The sequence below is a fragment of the Telopea speciosissima genome, chromosome 3 (assembly GCF_018873765.1).
Source record: "Telopea speciosissima isolate NSW1024214 ecotype Mountain lineage chromosome 3, Tspe_v1, whole genome shotgun sequence".
Classification (NCBI taxonomy): domain Eukaryota; kingdom Viridiplantae; phylum Streptophyta; class Magnoliopsida; order Proteales; family Proteaceae; genus Telopea; species Telopea speciosissima.
In genome coordinates this window covers 66,813,046-66,833,921 of record NC_057918.1, presented here as the reverse complement: position 1 = coordinate 66,833,921, position 20,876 = coordinate 66,813,046, and the positions used below count along the sequence as shown (strand labels likewise).

The window sequence follows — 20,876 nt, the reverse complement described above, 5'->3', positions numbered from 1 at the left end:
CATAAATACCATTTTGAGTATTCTTTATGCGAAACTAATGAATGGATTGGGTTCAAAATGTCAAAAATAGGCACACACCAAAATCCAAGCAAAAAAAACCAACTTCTGTGCCTCGAAACCAAGGTTTCGAGTTGGCCAGGAGAAAGTACCAGGTTTCGACCGAGATATGGTCGAAACCTAGCATATCTTGGTTTCGGGGCTGGCCGAAATCAGCCTCGAAACCAAGATTTAGAACCTTGAATGAAATGGCTAACCGAAAAATGCAAAGTTTCGGTCAAAACCCAAAACATTTCGTAAACTTAGGTCGAAACCAAAATCTCAAGCCTTGTCTAGGAAGAGAGGTTAGCTTTATGGAAATGCAATTCCAAGGCAAAAGACCTTTATGGATCCCACTTACTCCAGCTGAGACAACAAAAAAAGGATAATTAGGAGTCTTGGATTTCCCTAACCAAATAAAGCCAACTTTAAGATATGTTCAAAAGAGCATAATAAAAGCCCAAAAGAAAAGGAGCAATTTAAAAGATAGTGACAAATATTCTTTTCCTGAGGAATAACAAGACAAGCATGAAACAAATACACTACTTACAGTACAGGTAGGCTAGTGCAACTTGATGGGAGCAACAACTTCAACAAGCAAGGTATTCCTTCTGTTGGTATTGCCCCTAGAGATATGCACATAAGTGGTAGAATGGTGTTCAACATTGAGAAAATTATATCAAATCTACGAACTCAAAATTTCAAAATTTTACAGGAGAACAAAGTTGACGAACCAATTTGTGTAGCTGTCCCAAGGTATAAAGGACGAGGCCTTTTGTCTGAAGAAACAGTAACATTTCTAAAGGTCACATCATGATCAAGACCATAGAGCTCCTTTACCTAAAAAGGTTCAATACCTTCAACATTTTAATATTTTTTAAAGATACTTTAATAAGTAAAAAGGATGGAACAACCTCAGCTAAGAAATACTCAATAAGATATGAACCTTGAACAGAAGTTCAGTGACAGGATTGCCATCAAACCACTCAAAGTGCCTTCCACTACATTCACCCCATAACAACCCCCCTTCACCAAATTCACCCCAGCGAGATGTTCCTGCAGAGAGTGTCTAACTTTGTATAGGATCAAGAAATCCTGACAAAATTATAAGTTAACTAAAACTACTTTTGATCATCATAGGCCATTAAATAAATGTATGAACCAAAATGCACCTTTTGTTGGTGACAAAATCAAGCAATGGAGCAACAACAAAATCCACTCTTTCTATTCGCTCTAGCCAAGCTTTCATCCGCTTCTACTTCAACCTCCTCCCCTGGATCAGGGCACAGAAGAGTTCATGTGGTGGGGCAGGGGCGCCAGCGGTAGATCAGCAGAGGCGAGCAGAGTGAATTCGTTTTTCACAAAAACCTTGTCTCGAACTCTCGATGCACCGGCATAGACGTTATTTTTTTTCGTTTTGTCTAGAGATTTATCTGGAAATCTGGGTTGTTCCCCTACTACCGATTCTGAGTTTCTTTATTTTTATTTTGTTAGTTTCCTAATTCAAGATTTGCCCCCTCCACTTCACTAAAGAAAAGCGTGAACAAGGAGTGATCTGCATTCCTTTTGTTAATTCTGTTAATTAGTTAGCTGATGCATTCACCAAGGGCCTGAATTGTAAGGTGTTCCACCCACTGGTATCCAAGTCGGGCACGTTTGATATATTGTACCAACTTGAGGGGGAGTGTTTGAGAACCGTGGAATTGGAATATTATCGCTTTGTCTTAGCTTACTTTAGAGTTTTATTATTTTTCCCTCTTAACTATTTTGCCCTTGGATTGTAACTCTCATTATAATAAAGTGGACCTCTGTCATTAATGGCAAGTCACATCATTCTCATTCTCTGATTCCAAACTGTCTTCAACTACTTTTACCTTAACATGTCCATGAGACAACCCACAAGAGTCAAACAGTAGCAGTCGCTTTAGATAAATATTATCCACCAAGACCAGTTCTTCTAGGTCACTAGGTGTTTGTCAGTGAAATCAGGGCACACTTACATTCATCCTGCTTTGTATTGCTTAACGCCTAAGTAGTAAGAGACGCCTGCAACTGAGGCAACATCTGAATTATTAATATATAGGAATTCCTAAACAGGAATTGAGAATGATAGATCAGACTGAATAATGATTAATTTATAGAAATTCCTAAAAGAAATATGATAATAGAATCAAACTGAATTACGTCTTCAATATGAAAAGAAAAAAAAAAAGGAAAACATTCAACTTATGACCCAAAGAGATTTTAATCAACAAGATTTTCGAACAAGAAGGGCATGCAAACCTGAAGAGTTTTGTTTCAAAGATGAATGCAGAAATAGATGATGGTATCGACAAGTGCGAAGCTTGGTAACTAGAGCCTCTTCAGTCAAACCATCCTCTGCTGAAAAAGTCTTCATAGTCTCCAATACTAAAATGATACAATACCCTTTTGCAGAACGGGATACTCCTATAAGTACAAGAAACTATTTGAATGATGAAAATTGGGAAAGAGCTTGATATTGTAATATTTAAGAGATTGCATTTATCAAGACATAAAACAAAGAAAATACCACCCAAAGCACAAGATAAAGTTAATAGGCCTTTAATCATTTCAACAATAATAACTCCAAAAATTAAAATCTCATTGTTGTCACTGGCAACCATAGTTGTTAAGGTGTCACCTAGGCCGCCTTGGCGTCCAGGCACCTTGACAACTAGGGTTACTTTGGTCGCTTAGGCAGGCACCTTGGTCACCTTGCGTCCAGGACCCCCTCCAACGCCTTGGGTTGCCACGCCGTGACAACTATGCTGACAACCTGAGAAATAATCTGCTCTGCAGGGAGAAATTGGCTTTAAAACAACCTATGGTTCATCAGCCATACAAGATAAGCATTAGTGTTAAAAGTCACTCCTGTTAAATCCTCTACTCAACACTCTCCTGTTAGGTTTTGAAGAGCCAATATTTCTCCTAATCGCTTCCGTAATTCATGCAACAGAGAATCTGTCAGATTTAGTCATTGTTGTCTTCCTCGACCTGAAACCTCTAACCTTCAAAGTTTTTTGAGAGTAGGAATTGAAATTAGATAAGGCTCCAGAAGCTTCAAGACCCTTCAATTAGCAGGAAAGGCAATGGGCACTGCCTCTCTCAGGGAAAGGGGGTAGGCAAGGGATCAGTTGGTAATTGGTTGAACTGACTTGGTCCTGATTGCCTGGGGCTTGCCCTAGGGGGCAATTTTGTTCCCCCCCCCCCTTCCTTTCCTCCTGCCCCATTTGTATGCTTTCTGTCTTTGATTTTTTACAATATTCTCTTCCTCTACTTGCTATCAGAAAAAGAAAATGGAACAAGACGTAAAATAGCAATCTAAGCTTACTTCCAAAGTCTCAATTGCTGGGATTTTCATAAGCACATCAAGGTCTTAAAAAGAAACCTCCAAAATTTAAAAAAAAAAAAAAAAAAAAGATCGTTTATTTTTATTTCTTGTCTAAAGGAACCCCATTTTCAATTAAAGTAGATCTGACCGCAAAATCCATTAGTATGCTGCACCCTATTTTCAATTAAAGTAGTTCTGACCACAAAATCCATTAGTATGCTGCATATATAAAATAATTTGAGTCATAAGATTCCAAACTAAAAGTTCCTTTAATTTATATGCCTAACTCTAGTATTTTCTTGCTTACTTGACAATTGAAATGAAGCAATAAATGAAAACAAGGAAAAAATATGCAGAAAAAATTAAAGAGTATGCCGGAGCAAAATTGAAAGAAATAACCCCACCCACCTTATACTATATCTACATAAAATTGATAAGCAACTACTTGAGAGGCCTACAAAGTAACAAATGATAATCTTTTGTTTCCAGATTTAAAAAAAATTGAGCTAGCTCCACCATTTTTTTTTTTTTTGGGGGGGTAGGGGTTGTGATTTATGTGGTGATACTGAGGTCAATAATCATTCAGTTTTCTTCTCCCTTTTCTTTTTTAAAAAATTATTAAACATAAGGGAGCTACTGCTCAAATCAATCGAAGCTCCCTTTGGCTTTAACATGTGTAAATTCTATGACAAATTTTTGAAATCTTCCTTGTTTTGATGACATTGCATTCCAAGAAGAATTACCGATTTACCACATAACCAGATTCATTTCCCAAGGAATCCAAGTACCAACATATTAAAAACAGTAAACACATTGTAAAAATTTATAACAATACTATTACGTTGGCCATGGGCACAGTAAAATAAAATTAATAAAGGAACAGATCTCTATATAATAAATCACTAAGAGTGGTTTCAGTACTAAAATGCAGCAAAACTGAAGAGATCAGGTGTTGGGGCATGGGGAAGAGGCTAAAGCACAGCAATAGTTGCTGTCTCTGTGTTTGTGTTTGTCTGTACAGCAGGTATAGGCATTATTTTGTATGCATAGGAGACCGTATTCGTTCCAACTTAATTCTTTCAATACGATATCTCATATTGATTAGAAAAAAGGATATACTAAAATAGGACTAAAAGAATCGGTAGGATAACATTTCTCAACAGCATAATATCTAGAAGAAGACCTGTTCGATGATTGTGTAACAAATAAGGTAACTTGGCCATACCAACTATATGCATCGGCTCAGGAAAATCAACATCATGATTAGCACCAGCAAGTCCAAATACATAGGGGCTACCAGGATGTGCATGCCTGGATATTCAAAACAAATAGAGCCAAACAATTACATGTCAAGCATTTAAGAATAAGACAAGCCATACCTCTCTACTAGGAATGAATAAGAATGTTAATCAAGTATAGACGAAGAAAAAATATAACAAGAGATAAAGGGAGGAGCATCCCCAATCCCAGATATAGCCTAAACCCTCTCAAAATGACAAAGCAAAAACATTTCTAATGTACAAAGAGCCAAATGAAAATTAAAAGCAAATCTCATATTCATCCAAGTAAACATAGAAAGAGAAGAGAAATCACATCATTATATTTATGTAAGAAAAGCTAGGTTATGTTTAGCTCGTCACCAAATCAAAGTTATCTGCCATATGGCCACATGATTGGGTCCATATGAAAGAGGATCTCATAGGTATCTCACTGGTCGAATTTCCTCCAAAAACATTACAGCAAGTACCCAAAACTGCGTCCAAAGTGACAAAATTTACAAAAATGCAACTGGACTACATAATATGAAATGGAATTGTTGTCATTTTATGAAACTAAAAACAAACTTTTAAACCACTTCCCATGCTTTTTCTTTGAAAAGAATGATGTAGATCACAGGTCCATGTGTAGCTGCAGGAACAAGGCTCCAAAACCAGCCCAGTGTAGTTGTGGGGTTCAACTGCTGTGGAAAGCAGTCTGGTCTGATGATGTGGCAGGTTTTTGTTGGTTTGATGGAGCATCTCATAAGGCAGCCCAGTCCAGAATATTGACTTGCATGGAGGACAATATTTACTTTCTATTTTAGCTATCTTCTATTTTTAATTACTTCAATTTCCATGTAATAGCTAGATATAGTTTCTAATTTCACATTTAGAAAGTAGGCATAGCTTTTATTTAGAAATTTCAATTTCAGTCCTTTGTTTCCTTTTAGTTAGATTTAGTTTCTATTTTCGTTTGGTTTCTATTTTGTAATCCTTCCCAATAGCCAAAATGGGATGTTGCTCTGTGCAATGGCTGTGAGAGACAGCTCCTATGAGAGACAGGCACGGTGAGAGGCTGTGGGTGAGAGACCCATCCCTATCCCCCTTCTTCTACCTTTTATCTTCTTTTACTTTCCAATCAATTTGTGTGTTTGGTGTTCTGCTGCAACTTATATTCGATCAAGGTAATCTGCTGCTGCTGAGATCACAATCGATTGGTGATTAATTGGCTGAGATCCTGCCTGGGGCTAGGTCCTTTGTGATCCAGCCTTACATTACAGAAATTTGACAAATGGAATGGGTGGGGGGTCCTCGGGAACATGGACTCACTCATGTTAGCCACTTGGCAAGTTGCTGACAGATGAAATGTAACCAAGCATTGTTGCAACTACACAAACCATTTTTTATTGATCCCATTGTAGAAATAAGTGAATGGCTTCCAATGATAGCCCTCCACGATATGTATTTATAATAGTAAAGCTGGAACCTATTACAAATAGGACTCCTATTACAAATATGACTCTAACTCTATAACTCTAACTCCAATTAATTAAATAGAGTTAGAATGGAACTAGGAATGGGAAATAACTAAAATAGAAATAACTAAAATAGAAGTAACACCCCATGGGTCGATCTTATATTATGGATCGACCCATGTCACAAGATATACCCATATTCCAACACTCCCCCTCAAGTTGGTGTGTAGATATCAGTCATGCCCAACTTGCACACTAGAGGTTGAAAAACTTTTCCACTTAAACCTTTGGTGAACACATTAGCTAGCTGTTCTCCAGATTGAACATAAGGAACACAAACCGTCCCATTATCCAGATTCTCCTTGATAAAATGACTATCAATTTCAATATGTTTCGTCCTATCATGCTTCACTGGATTATGGGCGATGCTTATTGCTGATTTACTGTCGCAGTAGAGTCGCATAGGTAGAGTAATAGGAATGCTCAAATCTTGTAACAAGGTTTTGAGCCACAATAGTTCACAAATACCAAGAGCCATAGCTCTAAATTCAGCCTCTACACTGGAACGGGCCACCACTGTTTGCTTCTTGCTGCGCCATGTAACACAATTTTCACCCACAAATGTACAATAACCTGAGGTGGATTTTCGATCATGGGAACCAGCCCAATTTGAGTCAGTGTAGGCCTCAATCTGTAAATGCTCATGATGAGAGAATAACACTCCTTTTCCAGGAGCTGACTTTAAGTATCTCAAAATCTTGAATACCGCTTCCAGATGATTAGACCGAGGATCATGCATGAATTGACTGATAAGACTCACAGTATAGGCAATGTCAGGCCTAGTGTGAGATAAATAAATTAGTCGCCCAACCAGCCTCTGATATCTCCCTTTGTCCATTGGTTCACCATCAGTGTCTCGGAAACGAACATTTGCCTCAATGGGAGCATCCACAGGAGAACAGCTTAACATGCCAGTTTCAGAAAGAAGATCTAGAGTAAACCTGCTTTGAGATAAGAACAGCCCTTGAGAAGAATGGGCCACTTCAATCCCTAGAAAATAGAAAAGTATGCCTAGATCCTTAATCTCAAATTCCTTGGCCAATAATTCTTCAACTTGGAAACTTCAGCAGAGTTATTTCCAGTTACAATGATATCATCAACATATACTATGAGGAGAGTAATAATGCTGCCCGATGTCTTGATAAATAAGGTATGATCTGCGTTGCTTTGTTTATAACCAAATGTCAACATTGCCGTCTGAAAGCGACCAAACCATGCATGTGGTGATTGTTTCAGACCATACAAAGCACGCTTAAGTTTACAAACCTTGCCTTGAGTTGCAGCAGATGAAAAACCAGGAGGAATATCCATATATACCTCTTCCTCTAATTCACCATGGAGGAAAAGCATTTTTAACATCAAGTTGTTGTAGACTCCATCCTAAGTTCACAGCACAAGAGAGTATTACCCTAATAGTATTCATTTTAGCAACAGGTGCAGAAGTCTCCAAATAGTCTATCCCATATGTCTGAGTAAATCCGCGAGCAACCAGCCTTGCTTTAAAACGATCAACAGTTCCATCAGCTTTTTGTTTAATACAAAGACCCATTTGCAGCCTACAGTCTTCTTTTGTGGTGGAAGTGTGACAAGGTCCCATGTACCACTCTTCTTTAGAGCTTGCATTTCTTCGAACATGGCCTCCTTCCACCTAGTATCTGCAAATGCCTCCTGCCAAGTCTGTGGTATGGAAACAGAAGATAAAGAGGAAACAAAAGCATGAAATGATGGGGATAAAGATTCATACGAAACAGCCTGTGAAATTGGATGTTGCGTACAAGACCTTTTTCCCTTTCTAAGAGCAATGGGTAGATCAAGTGATGGATCGAAAGGAATAGGAGAAAGAGCAGCATCTAAGGGATTAAAATTATTACCAAAGGAGGTGTCATTCGGTCCTGGTTCAGAGGATAACTCTTGGTATGGTAATGCTGCAGTGGTGGGCTGTTGTTGCCCTTCTTTGTTCTTTCGATAATACTGTTGTCTAAAGTCTTTTGCTGGTTGTACCTGCTGCTCCCCTTGAACATCATCATCTAAAGGTACATGATAGTCATCAATAGGTTCATGTAGAGGAGGAATAGGAATCGGCACTTCTTCTAAAGTAGGAATGGACTCCCCCTGAAGAGGTGCCGAAGATGGAAAAAAAGCCACCGCCTCATGAAAAACCACATCCATGGAAACAAAAACACGACAAAATGTAGGATGGTAACATTTATACCCTTTCTGGGTGGGAGAATAGCCAATAAAAATACAGCGGAGCCCACGGGGATCAAGTTTACCATGGGCATAGTGGTTGCTAACAAAACAAACACATCCGAAAATTTTTGGAGGAATAATATAGGTGGAAGACCCCTGGAAAAGATCAAGAGAGGACTTATAGTCAAGTACCCGAGAGGGCATCCTATTGATAAGATAGCCAGCTGTCAAAACAGCCTCTCCCCAAAAATGAGAAGGAACATGCATTTCAAACATAATAGAGCGAGCTACATCAAGAAGATGTCTATTTTTGCGTTCAGCCACTCCATTTTAGGGTGGAGTATCAACGCAACTGGTTTGATGAATAATACCCTGAGTAGCTAGAAATAATTGAAAGGCTCCATCTAAATATTCACGACCATTGTCACTCCTGAGAGTTTGAATGGTAGCTTGAAACTGAGTTTGAACCATGCTATAAAAGACTTTAAAACATGAAAAAAGTTCACTCTTATGTCGCATCAAATAAACCCAAGTGGTATGTGTGTGACAATCAATAAAGATGACAAACCACTTAAAACCAGAAATAGAAGAGGTACGTGAGGGACCCCAGACATCAGAATGAATCATAGAAAAAGGCTTAGAACATCTTTTATTTGAACTAGAATAAATAGAACGAGTTTGTTTTGCAAAAACACAAGCCTCACATAATAAAGAGTGAGGGTTACAATGCTGAAATAAAGCAAGAAAAATTTTAGCTAAGGTCCCTAAAGGTGGATGTCCCAGTCGACGATGCCATCGGTGCAATTCAGATAAATGATGTTCAGCGGAAGTAGCAGTAAGAGCCTGTCCAGATTTATTGACAGTATTATAGATAAGATCATCGTCAAGCAAGTAAAGACCACCACGCATTTTACCAATTCCAATCGTTCTCCCTGTCCCCAAGTCCTGAAAGACACAAATGTGAAGGATAAAAAATAGCTTTGCAATTAAGATCAGATGTCAAACTACTAATAGAAAGCAAATTAGAAGTTAACTTAGGAACATGTAAAACAGAGGACAAAGATAAAGAAGGAGAACAATGGATGGCTCCCTTCCCGGAGACAGAGGAAAGAGAACCATCGGCTATTTTAATTTTATCTTTGCCGAAACAAGGAAAATAACGGAAAAATAAATTGGACGACTCATATGTGTCATGCTCGGAATCGATTATCCAAGGATGAGATAATGCCAAGCACAATGACTAGCAAAAGAAATACCTGGTTTGGAGAGAACAAGGTTCGATTCAGAAGAAGGAACCACAGTCGAGGTAGAGCCAGGTGCAGATAAAGTGGTGAAGTTAGTCATCATACGACGAAAGACCGCAAGTTCCTCTGCAGAAAGTGTGGTAGTAGGGGCTGTTTCAGTAGCTTCAGAAAGATGGGCTTGTGTGCCACCACGACCACCACGACCACAGCCTCTACCGCGACCACGACCACCACCATTAGAAGAGTCAGATGGCCGACCATGCAACTTCCAGCAAAAATCCACAATATGTCGTTCCCTTCCACAATGAGTACATTTAAGAGGTTCCTTCTCAGACGAGGAACGTGTACTAGAAGAGTTATCCTTAGAAGACAGTAAAGCAGATCTCTCTGGCTGTGTAGGTGGTGACATGGTGGAATGACGAGTATCTTCCAATTGTATCATAGAGTAGGCTTGCTCCAAAGTGGGAAAAAGTGAACGATTCAGAACTTGAGACCGAAGCTGATCATATTCCACATTAAGGCCAGTCAATAAAGTGTATACTCTGAATTTATCCTCCCTAAGCTGAAATTTGGTAATATCAAAAGGACAATCAAGCTGAAAGTTATCATAATAGTCAAGCTCTTGCCACAGGCTACAGAGTTCACAGTAGTATTCAGATAAAGTAAGTTCACCCTGTTTGGTTGCATGGATCTTTCGTTGAATATCATAAACTTGTGCATCATTCCCTACCTGGGAATAGGTACCTTTAGCAGCTTTCCAAATTTTTGCGGCTGAATCAAGTAGTGTATAGCCACGGGCAATGGATGGAGTCATTGCACTAAGAAGAAAAGCCATAACAAGAGAGTTGTTGGAACTCCACTTGTCTTGTAATGGACCAGCTTCACTGGGTTTGACAGTGGTACCATATATATATCCCTTATAGCCCCTTGAATCAATGGAAAGAAACATTTGTGTAGACCAAAGTAAGTAATTAGTGCCATCGAGCTTTATCGGGCTAACAGGAAAAGAGGGATAGTCATGATGGTTTCCCTGTGTAGAGGATTGGTCAGTGGTAATGGTAGATGCATCTGAGTCAGGCATACTGTGAGATCTTCAATAACTGAAAGATTCAGAAAGTTGCAGAAAATTCTGCAGTAGGCAAAAAATAGTAGGCCTTCAAAAATAAAAATCTGTAGGTTGTGTAAATAAACAACTGCAGATTTGTTTCGAACAAGGATAAACTGCAGAGTTACAGAAATAAATCTGCAGGTCTTCAAGTATAAAACAACTGCACTTCTGCAGAAAAAAAATTCTGCAGGTCTTCCCAAAAAAACTGCTGCAGGTCTTCAATAAGAAATCTCTTCAACAAAAAAAACTGCAGGTCTTCAAACAAAAAAGGAGTCTGCAGATCTTCGAACAAGAAGAAGTTGCAGTTCTCGAGAGGAATTCTGCAGTGCTTCGAAAAACAGATCTGCAGGTCTTCTAAACTTCAAACAGGGATCTCGCTGTGCATGGAGATCATAAAAAAAGGATAAAAGAAAGGAGGTAGGCTCTAGGGCAGGCACTAGATCATAGTTTGATCACCTCCAAGTACCGCCCCTGTGAAACAAAGGAAACTAGAGAAGAGAAGAGAGAAGAAGGGTCTCGGTTGGTTTCGGGTTTTAGGACTATGGATTAGTTGATCTAGGAGAGATCAATTGTGGAGGGAGACGATGGAGGAGGTCAGAATTATTTCTCAGATATCGAATTTAGGCTCTGATACCATGTAGAAATAAGTGAATGGCTTACAATGATAGCCCTCCACGATATGTATTTATAATAGTAAAGCTGGAACCTATTACAAATAGGGCTCCTATTACAAATATGACTCTAACTCCAACTAATTAAATAGAGTTAGAATGGAACTAGGAATGGATCGACCCATGTCACACGATATACCCATATTCCAACACCCATCATTATGAACTCATACGAAGATATCTTCTATTAATCTTCTTCCTACTAAAGATAGAACCGTTCCAATGCCTCTTCTAACCAATTAATGAATTAATATTTCACTGGCAGATCAGTGCATTATTACTTTTGAGTTCTGACCTAACAACAAAGAAATAGACCATACAACCTTGAGCACCATGGAAGTTTAGACAAAAAATCTTTCACGATAAGAAACAGGTAACCAAAGAGCCTTTGGGATCACATAAGTGGCAGAATCTAGCACAAGCCATATGACAACCTAAGATAAGAGGACATAGAAGAAGCGACTAAGTGAGCATTAAATGCTCCCAATTAATTCACCCAGTTCAAACATTTTCAAAGAAACCAAAAAAAGACAAACAAGAAATAATATACTAGGACAACACCATATTTCTATGACCAACTGCTGACTTAATTACACTATTTCACATTTTCACATAAGCGCGTATTCTTTAACCATGCAAATGCATTAGTTGGTTCATCAAAAATTAGACTTAACTAGTACATTTCTAAAAAAAATTCAAAAAATTACAACACAAAATACACTACAAACACCAACAACAAGCCCAAACAAAAGCGCATGTCCTTGCTAACTGAAGAAGGTTTTTGGTACACATGGCACTGCAAGTCATCATAAATCATGACGACCATGACAATACTTGCAATATGAAAGGCATCACAAGCTAAAGTGCAAAATGCATATTGCTGGGCATCGAAAGGGAAAACTGCAGCATAAGGAATACTGTGGCTAAGATATCGGCATAGGTAATAAGAATGGAAACCAGATTTTCTTTGCTTGTTTACAGTGGTACCTAGTACTTGTATAATACATTAGTAAAGCAATTTTATAAAATTCCAGCTTGTTTAGGACAATCTGAGTGAGTGGGAGAGACAAAAATATCTTTTCAGATAACATTTAAAAAAAAAACCTTTTCATATAACATAAGATTGAGTAGACCGGAAAAAAAAAAAAAGCAGAAACTTAATTTATTTATTTTGTCAGGGGGTTAATAAATAACAGAAATGTCTCTTTTCAAGTAAAGCAAGTGGAAAAGAAGCAAACTAGTGGAATTCTAACGATGGATAAAATCAGAAGTGATACATTTTAATGAAAAATAACCCTAAAACAAATAGTCTTCTAAATTCTAATTCTAATGTCAAATAACATAAAAGGAGCGCTGATTTGACCTTTAATAAATTATATTGCCAGTAAAAAAACATTACTTTTTGCGATTTCATTCAAGGGGAAAAGAATCACACGCCGTTACTGTGCGGATTGTTTGACACACCCTCTCACATAAATGAGCGCCCTACACACTCTCTCTCTCTCTTTCCATAAATCCCTCCTATTTGACGATTCGTAATGGGGGGGCTCCCATACACCTGAATTAGTACTCGGGCATCGTGGGAAATTCTCTCCCTTCATTTAATAAACAAACTTATCGCTAACTTGCAAACACAATAGAGATTAAGAGTAGGATGCTTCAAGTTTTCCTTCTATGATCATCAGATGCATGGGGTTTAGCAGCCAAGCACCAAATAAGTGGACAGTAACTACACGACCCAAGCAGGAATAAAGAACCGTGATGACTCTCAAACAAAATATTGATAAAGCAAGTTAATAATTCATAGTTATAAATCATTGATTACCCAGATATAAAACGACCTTTACGAGAACGAGCTTGAGTTGGAACCTGAACTTCCTCAACTATGCACTGCAAGAAGGAAATAATGTCAAAACACAGTGGATTACCCCAACTAATAAACCAATCCCACCAAGAAACACACCAAATAAAGTGTAGGAATGAGATGCAATCTAGAGACTAGAATGAAGAAGAACAATCATCAAATGATTCAAGAATTCAATCAAGGTATAAGGGAATGTTTTTCACCAAAGCCACAACTAAAAACAAACATGGTTTCCACTACAATGAGAGATTTAATAGAGTGCATAAAGTACAACTCAAAGCCTCGAATCAGCAAAGAGGGATTTGTTTACTCACAACAGAATACCCACTTCGTGTCAGGTCATCCAGAGTCTGTCGTAAGTTCTGCAACAGAAACATTTAATCCAAATTACACAAAAGAATTGCTAATAAGAGAGATAAAGAACTAGAAGAATCACTACATTACAAAATAATAAAATTGAGAAGTGATGGAAAAATCTAGTCAAAATATAAATCTGATGGTTTCAAGAAATTGTGAGGCTGAAGGTTAACTTAGAGGGATCTTTGGTAGCTAGGGTCAACTTGAATCAAGGAGAGTTAGAGGGCTTCATGGCATCTCAAACTTGCATTACCATATCTTGACCAATGGAAATATCTTGCCTTGCCTTCGGGTCCAGAAATAACCTAGATCTAACTCATCCTGGAAACCCTTGTAGAAAAAAGTATTCGAAGAATTGACCTCTTCAGAAAGAAATTACATCTCATATAGTGGAAGGGTAACCTTGATATAACCATCTTTCGAAAAATTTCACGCCTATTACCTCTCGGTATTTAGAATTCAGAAAGTGGTGAATGAAATTGAGAGAAATATAAGAAACTTTCTTTGGGAACCGGGGAAAAGAAGAGAGAACACCATAGAAACTGTCAGACTGTTAGCTTGCAAAAGAGAAAGGACAATTAGGCAGAGAAAATACTTTTCAGAAAAATTCTCTCCTCTAGCTAAGTGGTTTTGAAGATCTACCATGGAACAAAAATGTGTTGTGGTGTTCAGAAAGTAGGTCCAAATTATACCGTCAAGAATCTAGAGAAAAACTTAGAATCCAATGGAAGAGTATTAGGAATGTCCTTCCCCTGATGAATGATGAGACACCGTTTAGATTGACGAAGAAATCTGGAGAGAACGTCACTGTCATGGCGTCCAGGAAATCCTACGTGTTGGAGGATGGAAAAAATCAAGGTGACACCAACAAGGTGTCAAAGCAGTGCCTAAGCAACCAAGGCACTCTTCCAACAAAGGGTGCTTGGATGCCTAGGCGACACGTTGACAACTATGGGAGAGAATGAACTTTCAGAGAGATCTGTTGCAGGGAAATTTTCTTACAAGTCTTCCATAGAATTGTATCCAATTTCTAATGGCAAGAAATTGGAGAATTGGTGAGGAAGGACATGTATAGCCTAGGTCTTGTACCAAGTATGACCTCGGATAGGGCCTATTGGAGGGCAAGGATCCATGTTGCAGACCCCATTTAGCTGAGACTCTCTTATCGTGCTGGGCTGGGCTTCTTCCCCCTTAGTATCTTTCATCTAGCATATTGCATCTTTCATTTGGCATTCCACATTTTACATTTCTTTCTCTCTCTCCTTTTTTTTTTTTTGGGTGCTAGAACGCAGCTTTCCTTGTTGTGTTTGGATCCATGTGGCTGACCCCATTAAGTTGGGATAAGGCTGAGTTTGTTGTTGTTTCTAATGGCAAGAAAAAGTGGTCCCTAAGACCTTCATTCAAGCCTACAATTAAGGAGAGGCATATAAACACAGTGAGAGAGAGCATTCAACCTCTCCTAGATCACCTTCAGCTTCAAGAAGTATTCCATTTTATGGGAACCATGATTAGACAAAGTGGACACTAAATAGCGATGATTCTTCCTCTGCCAAATCAGCATATCATGTTCTCGTTCAGACTACTAAGAGGATGAGACAGACACAAAGAAGCTTTTTTCATTTATAAGTGAAGCGTCCCCCCTTCCCCACCCCCCCCAACCCCCCAAAAGGGCACCTATGACCTGCCTGTCCAGAAGTAAGGCATTAGGCTAGGAGATTATCGGTAACAAGGTTATGACCTGATATATGTTCCATTCGAGACAACGGAGGTGGTTCCTTATTCCCACAAGCCTCATTTGCATTTTTCCCACATTTGCCTCTTTGCAAAGAGAATGAAAAGCCAGTAGACCACCTCTTCATCTTATTTCCTTTTGTTTCCCAAGTATGGTGACCTCTCTTGCATCCAAGGAAAGTCTGATGGAGGAATGTACTAATATTATCTTTGTAGCTCAATAGTTGGCTATTTGAGACAAATTCAAGGATACAATGGTTAGCTATTTATGTAACAATTGAGCACCTTGATCTTTGCAAGGTCTAGGGATCTCATTGCTGCAGTTCAGTCCCCAACCTCTAACTGGTTTGGTTGAAGTTGATGGTTCCTCCCTTTACAACTTGGGCCCATCAGGTACTGGTGGTGCACTTAGAGATAGGGAGGGGTAAGTTGTAAGAGTATCGACACTCTGACAACGGTGGAGCTGTAAGCTTTGGTTTGTTCTTGGACTCTCTGGAAAAATGAAGGATCTAGAGAAATGTAGTTAGATGTGGAAGGTGAATGATGGTCAATGGGAGACACAAAGACCTGGTTAAACATTGAAACTGTCTAGTATCCCTGCTGAAAGTTTACTACTTTCCTTTATTGGCAAGGCAAATTACTCTGATTAAGGATGTGTTGTGGGCATGCTTATCAGTCACAGTGTCAACAGATGGGTAGAATAATTTGTCTCTAGTTCTCTTTCAATGATGGGGACTGGTAATCTATCAATTTAGGGGTCTTCCATTGTAAGGCATGTACTATTTTTCTTTGATTCTTTCTCAACAATAGAAGCGTTTCTTGTCAAACAAATAATAGTACGTAAAAAAACCATATTGATTTCTTTTAAGAAGGAAAACAAATGGAATATAACAACACATTAGCTAAAAGAAGTTGGGAAACAATTGAAAGTTGAGATATCAATAGAGCAATAGCCAACAGGTCAAACTTTAGACCATTACCTAAGTGCATTTATAGAAAGAGAGAAAATTCTTAACATTATTTTCAAAGCAATTACCCCTCTTGACGGTACTTTGCCAGTTCTCCTTTCAAGTCTAGTGTTATATTCTCAAGGGGGCTAGGGACGAGTTGGCTAATGCCAAGCATATTAATCTGTGATGATTAAGGAAGAGTCAGAGATTTAGTAAAAGGGAAAGAAAAATGCGGTGTGCTGTTAGGAGCAACTCCTTGAAGCATCAAGCAAGAAAGGAATATCAGAGCCTGAACCGGCTGATAGGATGGTTTGAAGAGAAATCAAAAAAATTATCTTATCATCCTCTCTCCATTCACAGTTCAAGAACATGCAGACTTCTAAAATTGGTATCGATCTATAACTCTTTTGTAGAATGATATGTCTTATGTCATCTGTACTGTATAGCCTCGTTGGGACCATGTTATAAAATAGGGAGTGTGTTTTCTTCATAAGTACCTTTGATCAATTAAGAAGCACAATTATTCAGCATGAGAAAATGGTTCACAAGTTGAAGACAACAGCTTATGATCATGAGGATTGGTCAGTTCACAGCGTCCTCTACCCCTTCTATGTCCGTCATCCTGGTATTAGGCACTTAGCCAAAGCCTTCAGCACAGGGGAGAAGAGGATCATCATACCATACTTAAGTATGCTGATGACACAATCATCATTTTGGGAGGCTTTGATTAACCCAAACAGTTAATACTCTTTGAAAAAATGATCCAGAAATTCATAAATATGCTGAAGCAGCTTTTAAGCTTCACGTAAACCTCCCAAAAAAAAAAAAAAGATAAAATCCAGCTTTTTGTTTAATGAGTATGTTTGATACCTTCTGGTGGCTGGTGGGCGGTACTGAGGGAGAGAATGGGAGGTTTATAAGATACAAGCAAATTGAGATGGGAAATTTCACAATATATTGTCTCAGAAATTAGGAAGTAAGAGTTATCTATGAACCCAACCTGCGGCCCATGTTCAACAAGTAAAGTAAGAAGGAAAGTTTTCAAAAGTGTGTTTCGGAGTGGATGTAGAGTCTTATTAAATTAAGGATAAACTAACACAGAAATATCACAGATGAAAATACAATACCACCACAGGGCAGCCAGCTCTTGGAACACTATCTGAATGAAGACCACCAAAAGGATTCAAACCAGCATGCTCAACAAGAAGACAAGCATCAATTCCAATGGCTTCATAGAACTCCCCCACCTGAAAAGAAAGTTTCTACTGTATTAGACTGGCTGGCCCCAGATGGATATATAATACAGAAGAAAAGACAGGGCAATTTTCTCAGACATAATACAACTCCCCAGCCAAATAAACTTCTGGAGAAAACAGAAATAATCATATCACCATCAACACTGGACCCCTGCAAAAAAATTTTGGCAAGGGGGGAGAGGGAATAGAGAAAAGAGAGCATACCCTACAAAGTAAAACTTCACGTGGAAATCTTGATTTAAATTGCAACATTTCCCAGTTGAGTGTTCCTTCTTTCAGACTACATTAAATCGAATTTAAAGCATGTGTTAATAGGATACTGAAGGGACCAGAGAAGCCAGAGACACAGAAAAAAATCTAAGAACAGATTTCTGTAAAATGTGATTGACGTTAACAATAGAATAGACAGAACCATTATAAAGTTAATGCATGTCTTTATTTAGAAGAAACGTATAATACATAAGATTAATTTTAATTAGTTGGAAAAAGAAAATTTATCTGGAAGATATTTATGAAACCCTTCTCTGGAAGTTGCGTTTATCATGAAATCAAACTATCAGCATGTTTAACAAATGCATTTCAAATTGAAGCATTTTTTTTCTTTTTCTTGGGGGGAGATAGGGAACAAACAAATGTTACTGATATAAGAGAATAGATAATATACATCAAAGGAGGTGAACCTGTTGTTCCATCTTCTCAGGGGGCAAAAATAAAAATAAAAATAAATAAAAAGAAAAAAACCTTATGAACAATACATAGGGAAGGAAAGGAACTCGAAGCTGGAAAACCATTTTTCAGTTCTCCTAAATCAGATTCTTCCAGTTCTCCCAAAAGCTAGAATTACAAATCAGAAAAAGTTCTTTCATTATAGATGATATCTATTCTATGAAGGATCTCCTAATTGCATAAAGGAGCACTTACTCTCAATCAGGGTTTTAGTTCACAATACCGGTCGCCACTAGATACCGATACAGATTGGACTGTATTGGGTCTGAATCGACCGAAAATGAGAAGAAAAAAAAACACCATTTTGACTGATACAGACAATATGGATCAGTTAGGTATAGGTATCAGTCACGGCCGATACCTAAAACCGAGCTCTCAATTTCTTTGAAAAATCCGCAATTTCTTTCTGAATTTCACAAAGGACTGCAGGTGGTACCATCCTACAATGATTCTCCCCATAGTTCCAAAAGAGATCCCACACAATGAAGAAAACTGCATCTTAGTATCTTTCTAAGTTACATTGGCAACTCCAAAAGGCAACTAAAATTATGGAAACCGAACCATAGCTACTTCAAAATAAATGAAAATTTGTTTGAAATTTTCTTCTCTGTTTTTGCTAAAAACACATTTAGTTGCCAAGTTAGCTAAGGTGACACCAATCAATAGGCAAAATTTTATCAAGAGCTGCCACTTTCCAATGCGATGATGTACATTGAAATGGTTTCCTTATAGTTCATTAGCTAAAATTTTGTGATATAAAAGTATAAAACAACGAAAGAGAATGTGGAGTTATTCTGTGCCCTCTTATCTTCATTGACCAGTATCAAAATAACTACTACAACTTCATAGAGTCTTTAACACCATCCCCTTGGTGACAAATTTCTTCTAAAATGTGGGTTCCAAACCACCATCCTATCACTAACCAATAATCCTCTATCAATCAGTGTTTTTATCGATTCTCAATCTATAGAAACTCAGATATAGCTCTTTTGTTATCCCAAAAAATAAATATAATTAAGGGAAACAGATTATACACTAGAGAGAATACACAAGCAGAATGACCAGAGGAGTCGATCATTCCACCAACAAAATCAAGGACAAAATAACATAGGACTTGGGGATCCTTCTCCGTATCTGTGTGTGTGTATGTGCCTATGCACGAACCGGGGGATGGGGGAGGTTCGAGATTTTAGGGTATGCATATGCAACAATGTAGATTATTTGACAAAAGGATGCCTCACCTCCCATTTTTAAGGTTAACATCCAAGCCAAGCAAATTAGTATATGTGAGCCTTTTAACGAGCTGAATGGTCGAAGGTTTTCTGCAGGTCTGCAGCCTCTGCAATAAGAAACCATGGCAACACAGAAATCACAGTTACACCATTACCCGAGTGAGTATAAAAAAAAAAAGTGGATAAACGGGTAATGTTTTATCAATGGAACCCGACTACATACCTCCTGCCACCATATTATGTGAGAAAGATCTTTTTCTCCGAGAAGGGGTCTAGATTCCTTTAATTTTTTAGCTGCTGCTTTTGTGGTTCCTCTCAAAACATTCGGCACTCTCACAGATTGAAACCGCTGTCTCTGTTTGCTGCGACAGCAAATAAGAGAAACCTCACGCTTCAAATGCTAAAATCATGATAAGCCGCAGTAGAAGTCAAGAAATGAGAATAAATAACCGAAGAAATTACCTCTTAACTGTACTGTGGCTCCTGACACAACAACTGCATTGAAGAAGTAGACAATCTGTCAAGCTTGCGAAGCAGAATGTAGCAAATAAAGGCAAATAGAAGAAATACAAACAACAAAATACAGAAACAGAGAGAGTGTGTGTACAGTGAAAATGTTGGTGAAGTGAGTGAAGCGGATAGTCTTCGTCTGTTAACAGGAGAACGAAGCATTAGAGGGAGAGAACGCCATCGAGGCAGCGAAACGAGGACATTTTTGGTTGTTATCCACTGCATAGTGTTCCTGGTAATATTCTCGATTTTGCTTCTTCCTCTTCTGTAGCAGGAGAAGAAGTAAACCACTGGCTAGGGTTTATGAGGGGGTTTTGAGTGAGTTTCAGAACCTGACTTCCCTCGTTTCGCGCTTCCCGCCAGAAGGCAACCGAAAAGCCGAATTGCCTCCGACAAGATTCTTGTCGAGTGTCAGGGCAGGGGTAAGCGGGTAATAAGCAATAACCGTATCAGTAATCAAATGGATGTGAATTGATGACGTGTTTTTTTTTTTTTTTTGATAGAACTTCGGTGAAACATTGATAGCTTATTAAATTAATAAAACGTTGGTTTTGAATCTTATAGAACCTTTTAAAACCTGAATAGTGACGGATACACTATTGAACCTATTATATTATATACATAATACACTAATATGGATTAAAACGAAACAGTTATTCTTACCATTTTATACATGGTTTGAGGTATCGGTATCATATCATCCCGGGTGAAGTTTTGAAAGTGATCAATCGTGGAATGGTGTCGATATTGTATCGGTGACACAATACGAACAAGGGGTAAAATAGTCATAAAAAAAACCCATTTTAGGAGAATCAAAGGCAAATTTGGCCGATACGATCAACCGTGCACTAAAAC

At 38.3% G+C, this 20,876-nt stretch overlaps 1 protein-coding gene across 2 annotated transcripts in view; it reads right to left on the bottom strand.

The window, feature by feature from the left end:
* Window positions 1-20,429, bottom strand: part of LOC122655716 (DNA mismatch repair protein MSH1, mitochondrial) — a 75,024-nt gene extending 54,595 nt beyond the window's left edge. Inside the window, exons 1-13 of one of the 2 annotated variants that reach the window (XM_043850007.1) lie at window positions 20,119-20,429; window positions 19,974-20,006; window positions 19,735-19,873; window positions 19,521-19,618; window positions 17,758-17,833; window positions 17,425-17,544; window positions 13,574-13,621; window positions 13,221-13,285; window positions 4,614-4,699; window positions 2,320-2,484; window positions 983-1,092; window positions 771-876; window positions 587-662 (exon numbers count right to left, since the gene is read on the bottom strand). In XM_043850007.1, the coding sequence (XP_043705942.1) occupies window positions 587-662; window positions 771-876; window positions 983-1,092; window positions 2,320-2,484; window positions 4,614-4,699; window positions 13,221-13,285; window positions 13,574-13,621; window positions 17,425-17,544; window positions 17,758-17,833; window positions 19,521-19,618; window positions 19,735-19,873; window positions 19,974-20,006; window positions 20,119-20,246 (1,250 nt within the window). In that variant the 5' untranslated portion in view covers window positions 20,247-20,429. Of the gene's footprint in view, window positions 1-586; window positions 663-770; window positions 877-982; window positions 1,093-2,319; window positions 2,485-4,613; window positions 4,700-13,220; window positions 13,286-13,573; window positions 13,622-17,424; window positions 17,545-17,757; window positions 17,834-19,520; window positions 19,619-19,734; window positions 19,874-19,973; window positions 20,007-20,118 lie in introns of those variants that run through there. The other variant, XM_043850008.1, reaches the window with a different exon arrangement.
* Between the last annotated feature and the right edge of the window lie 447 nt (window positions 20,430-20,876).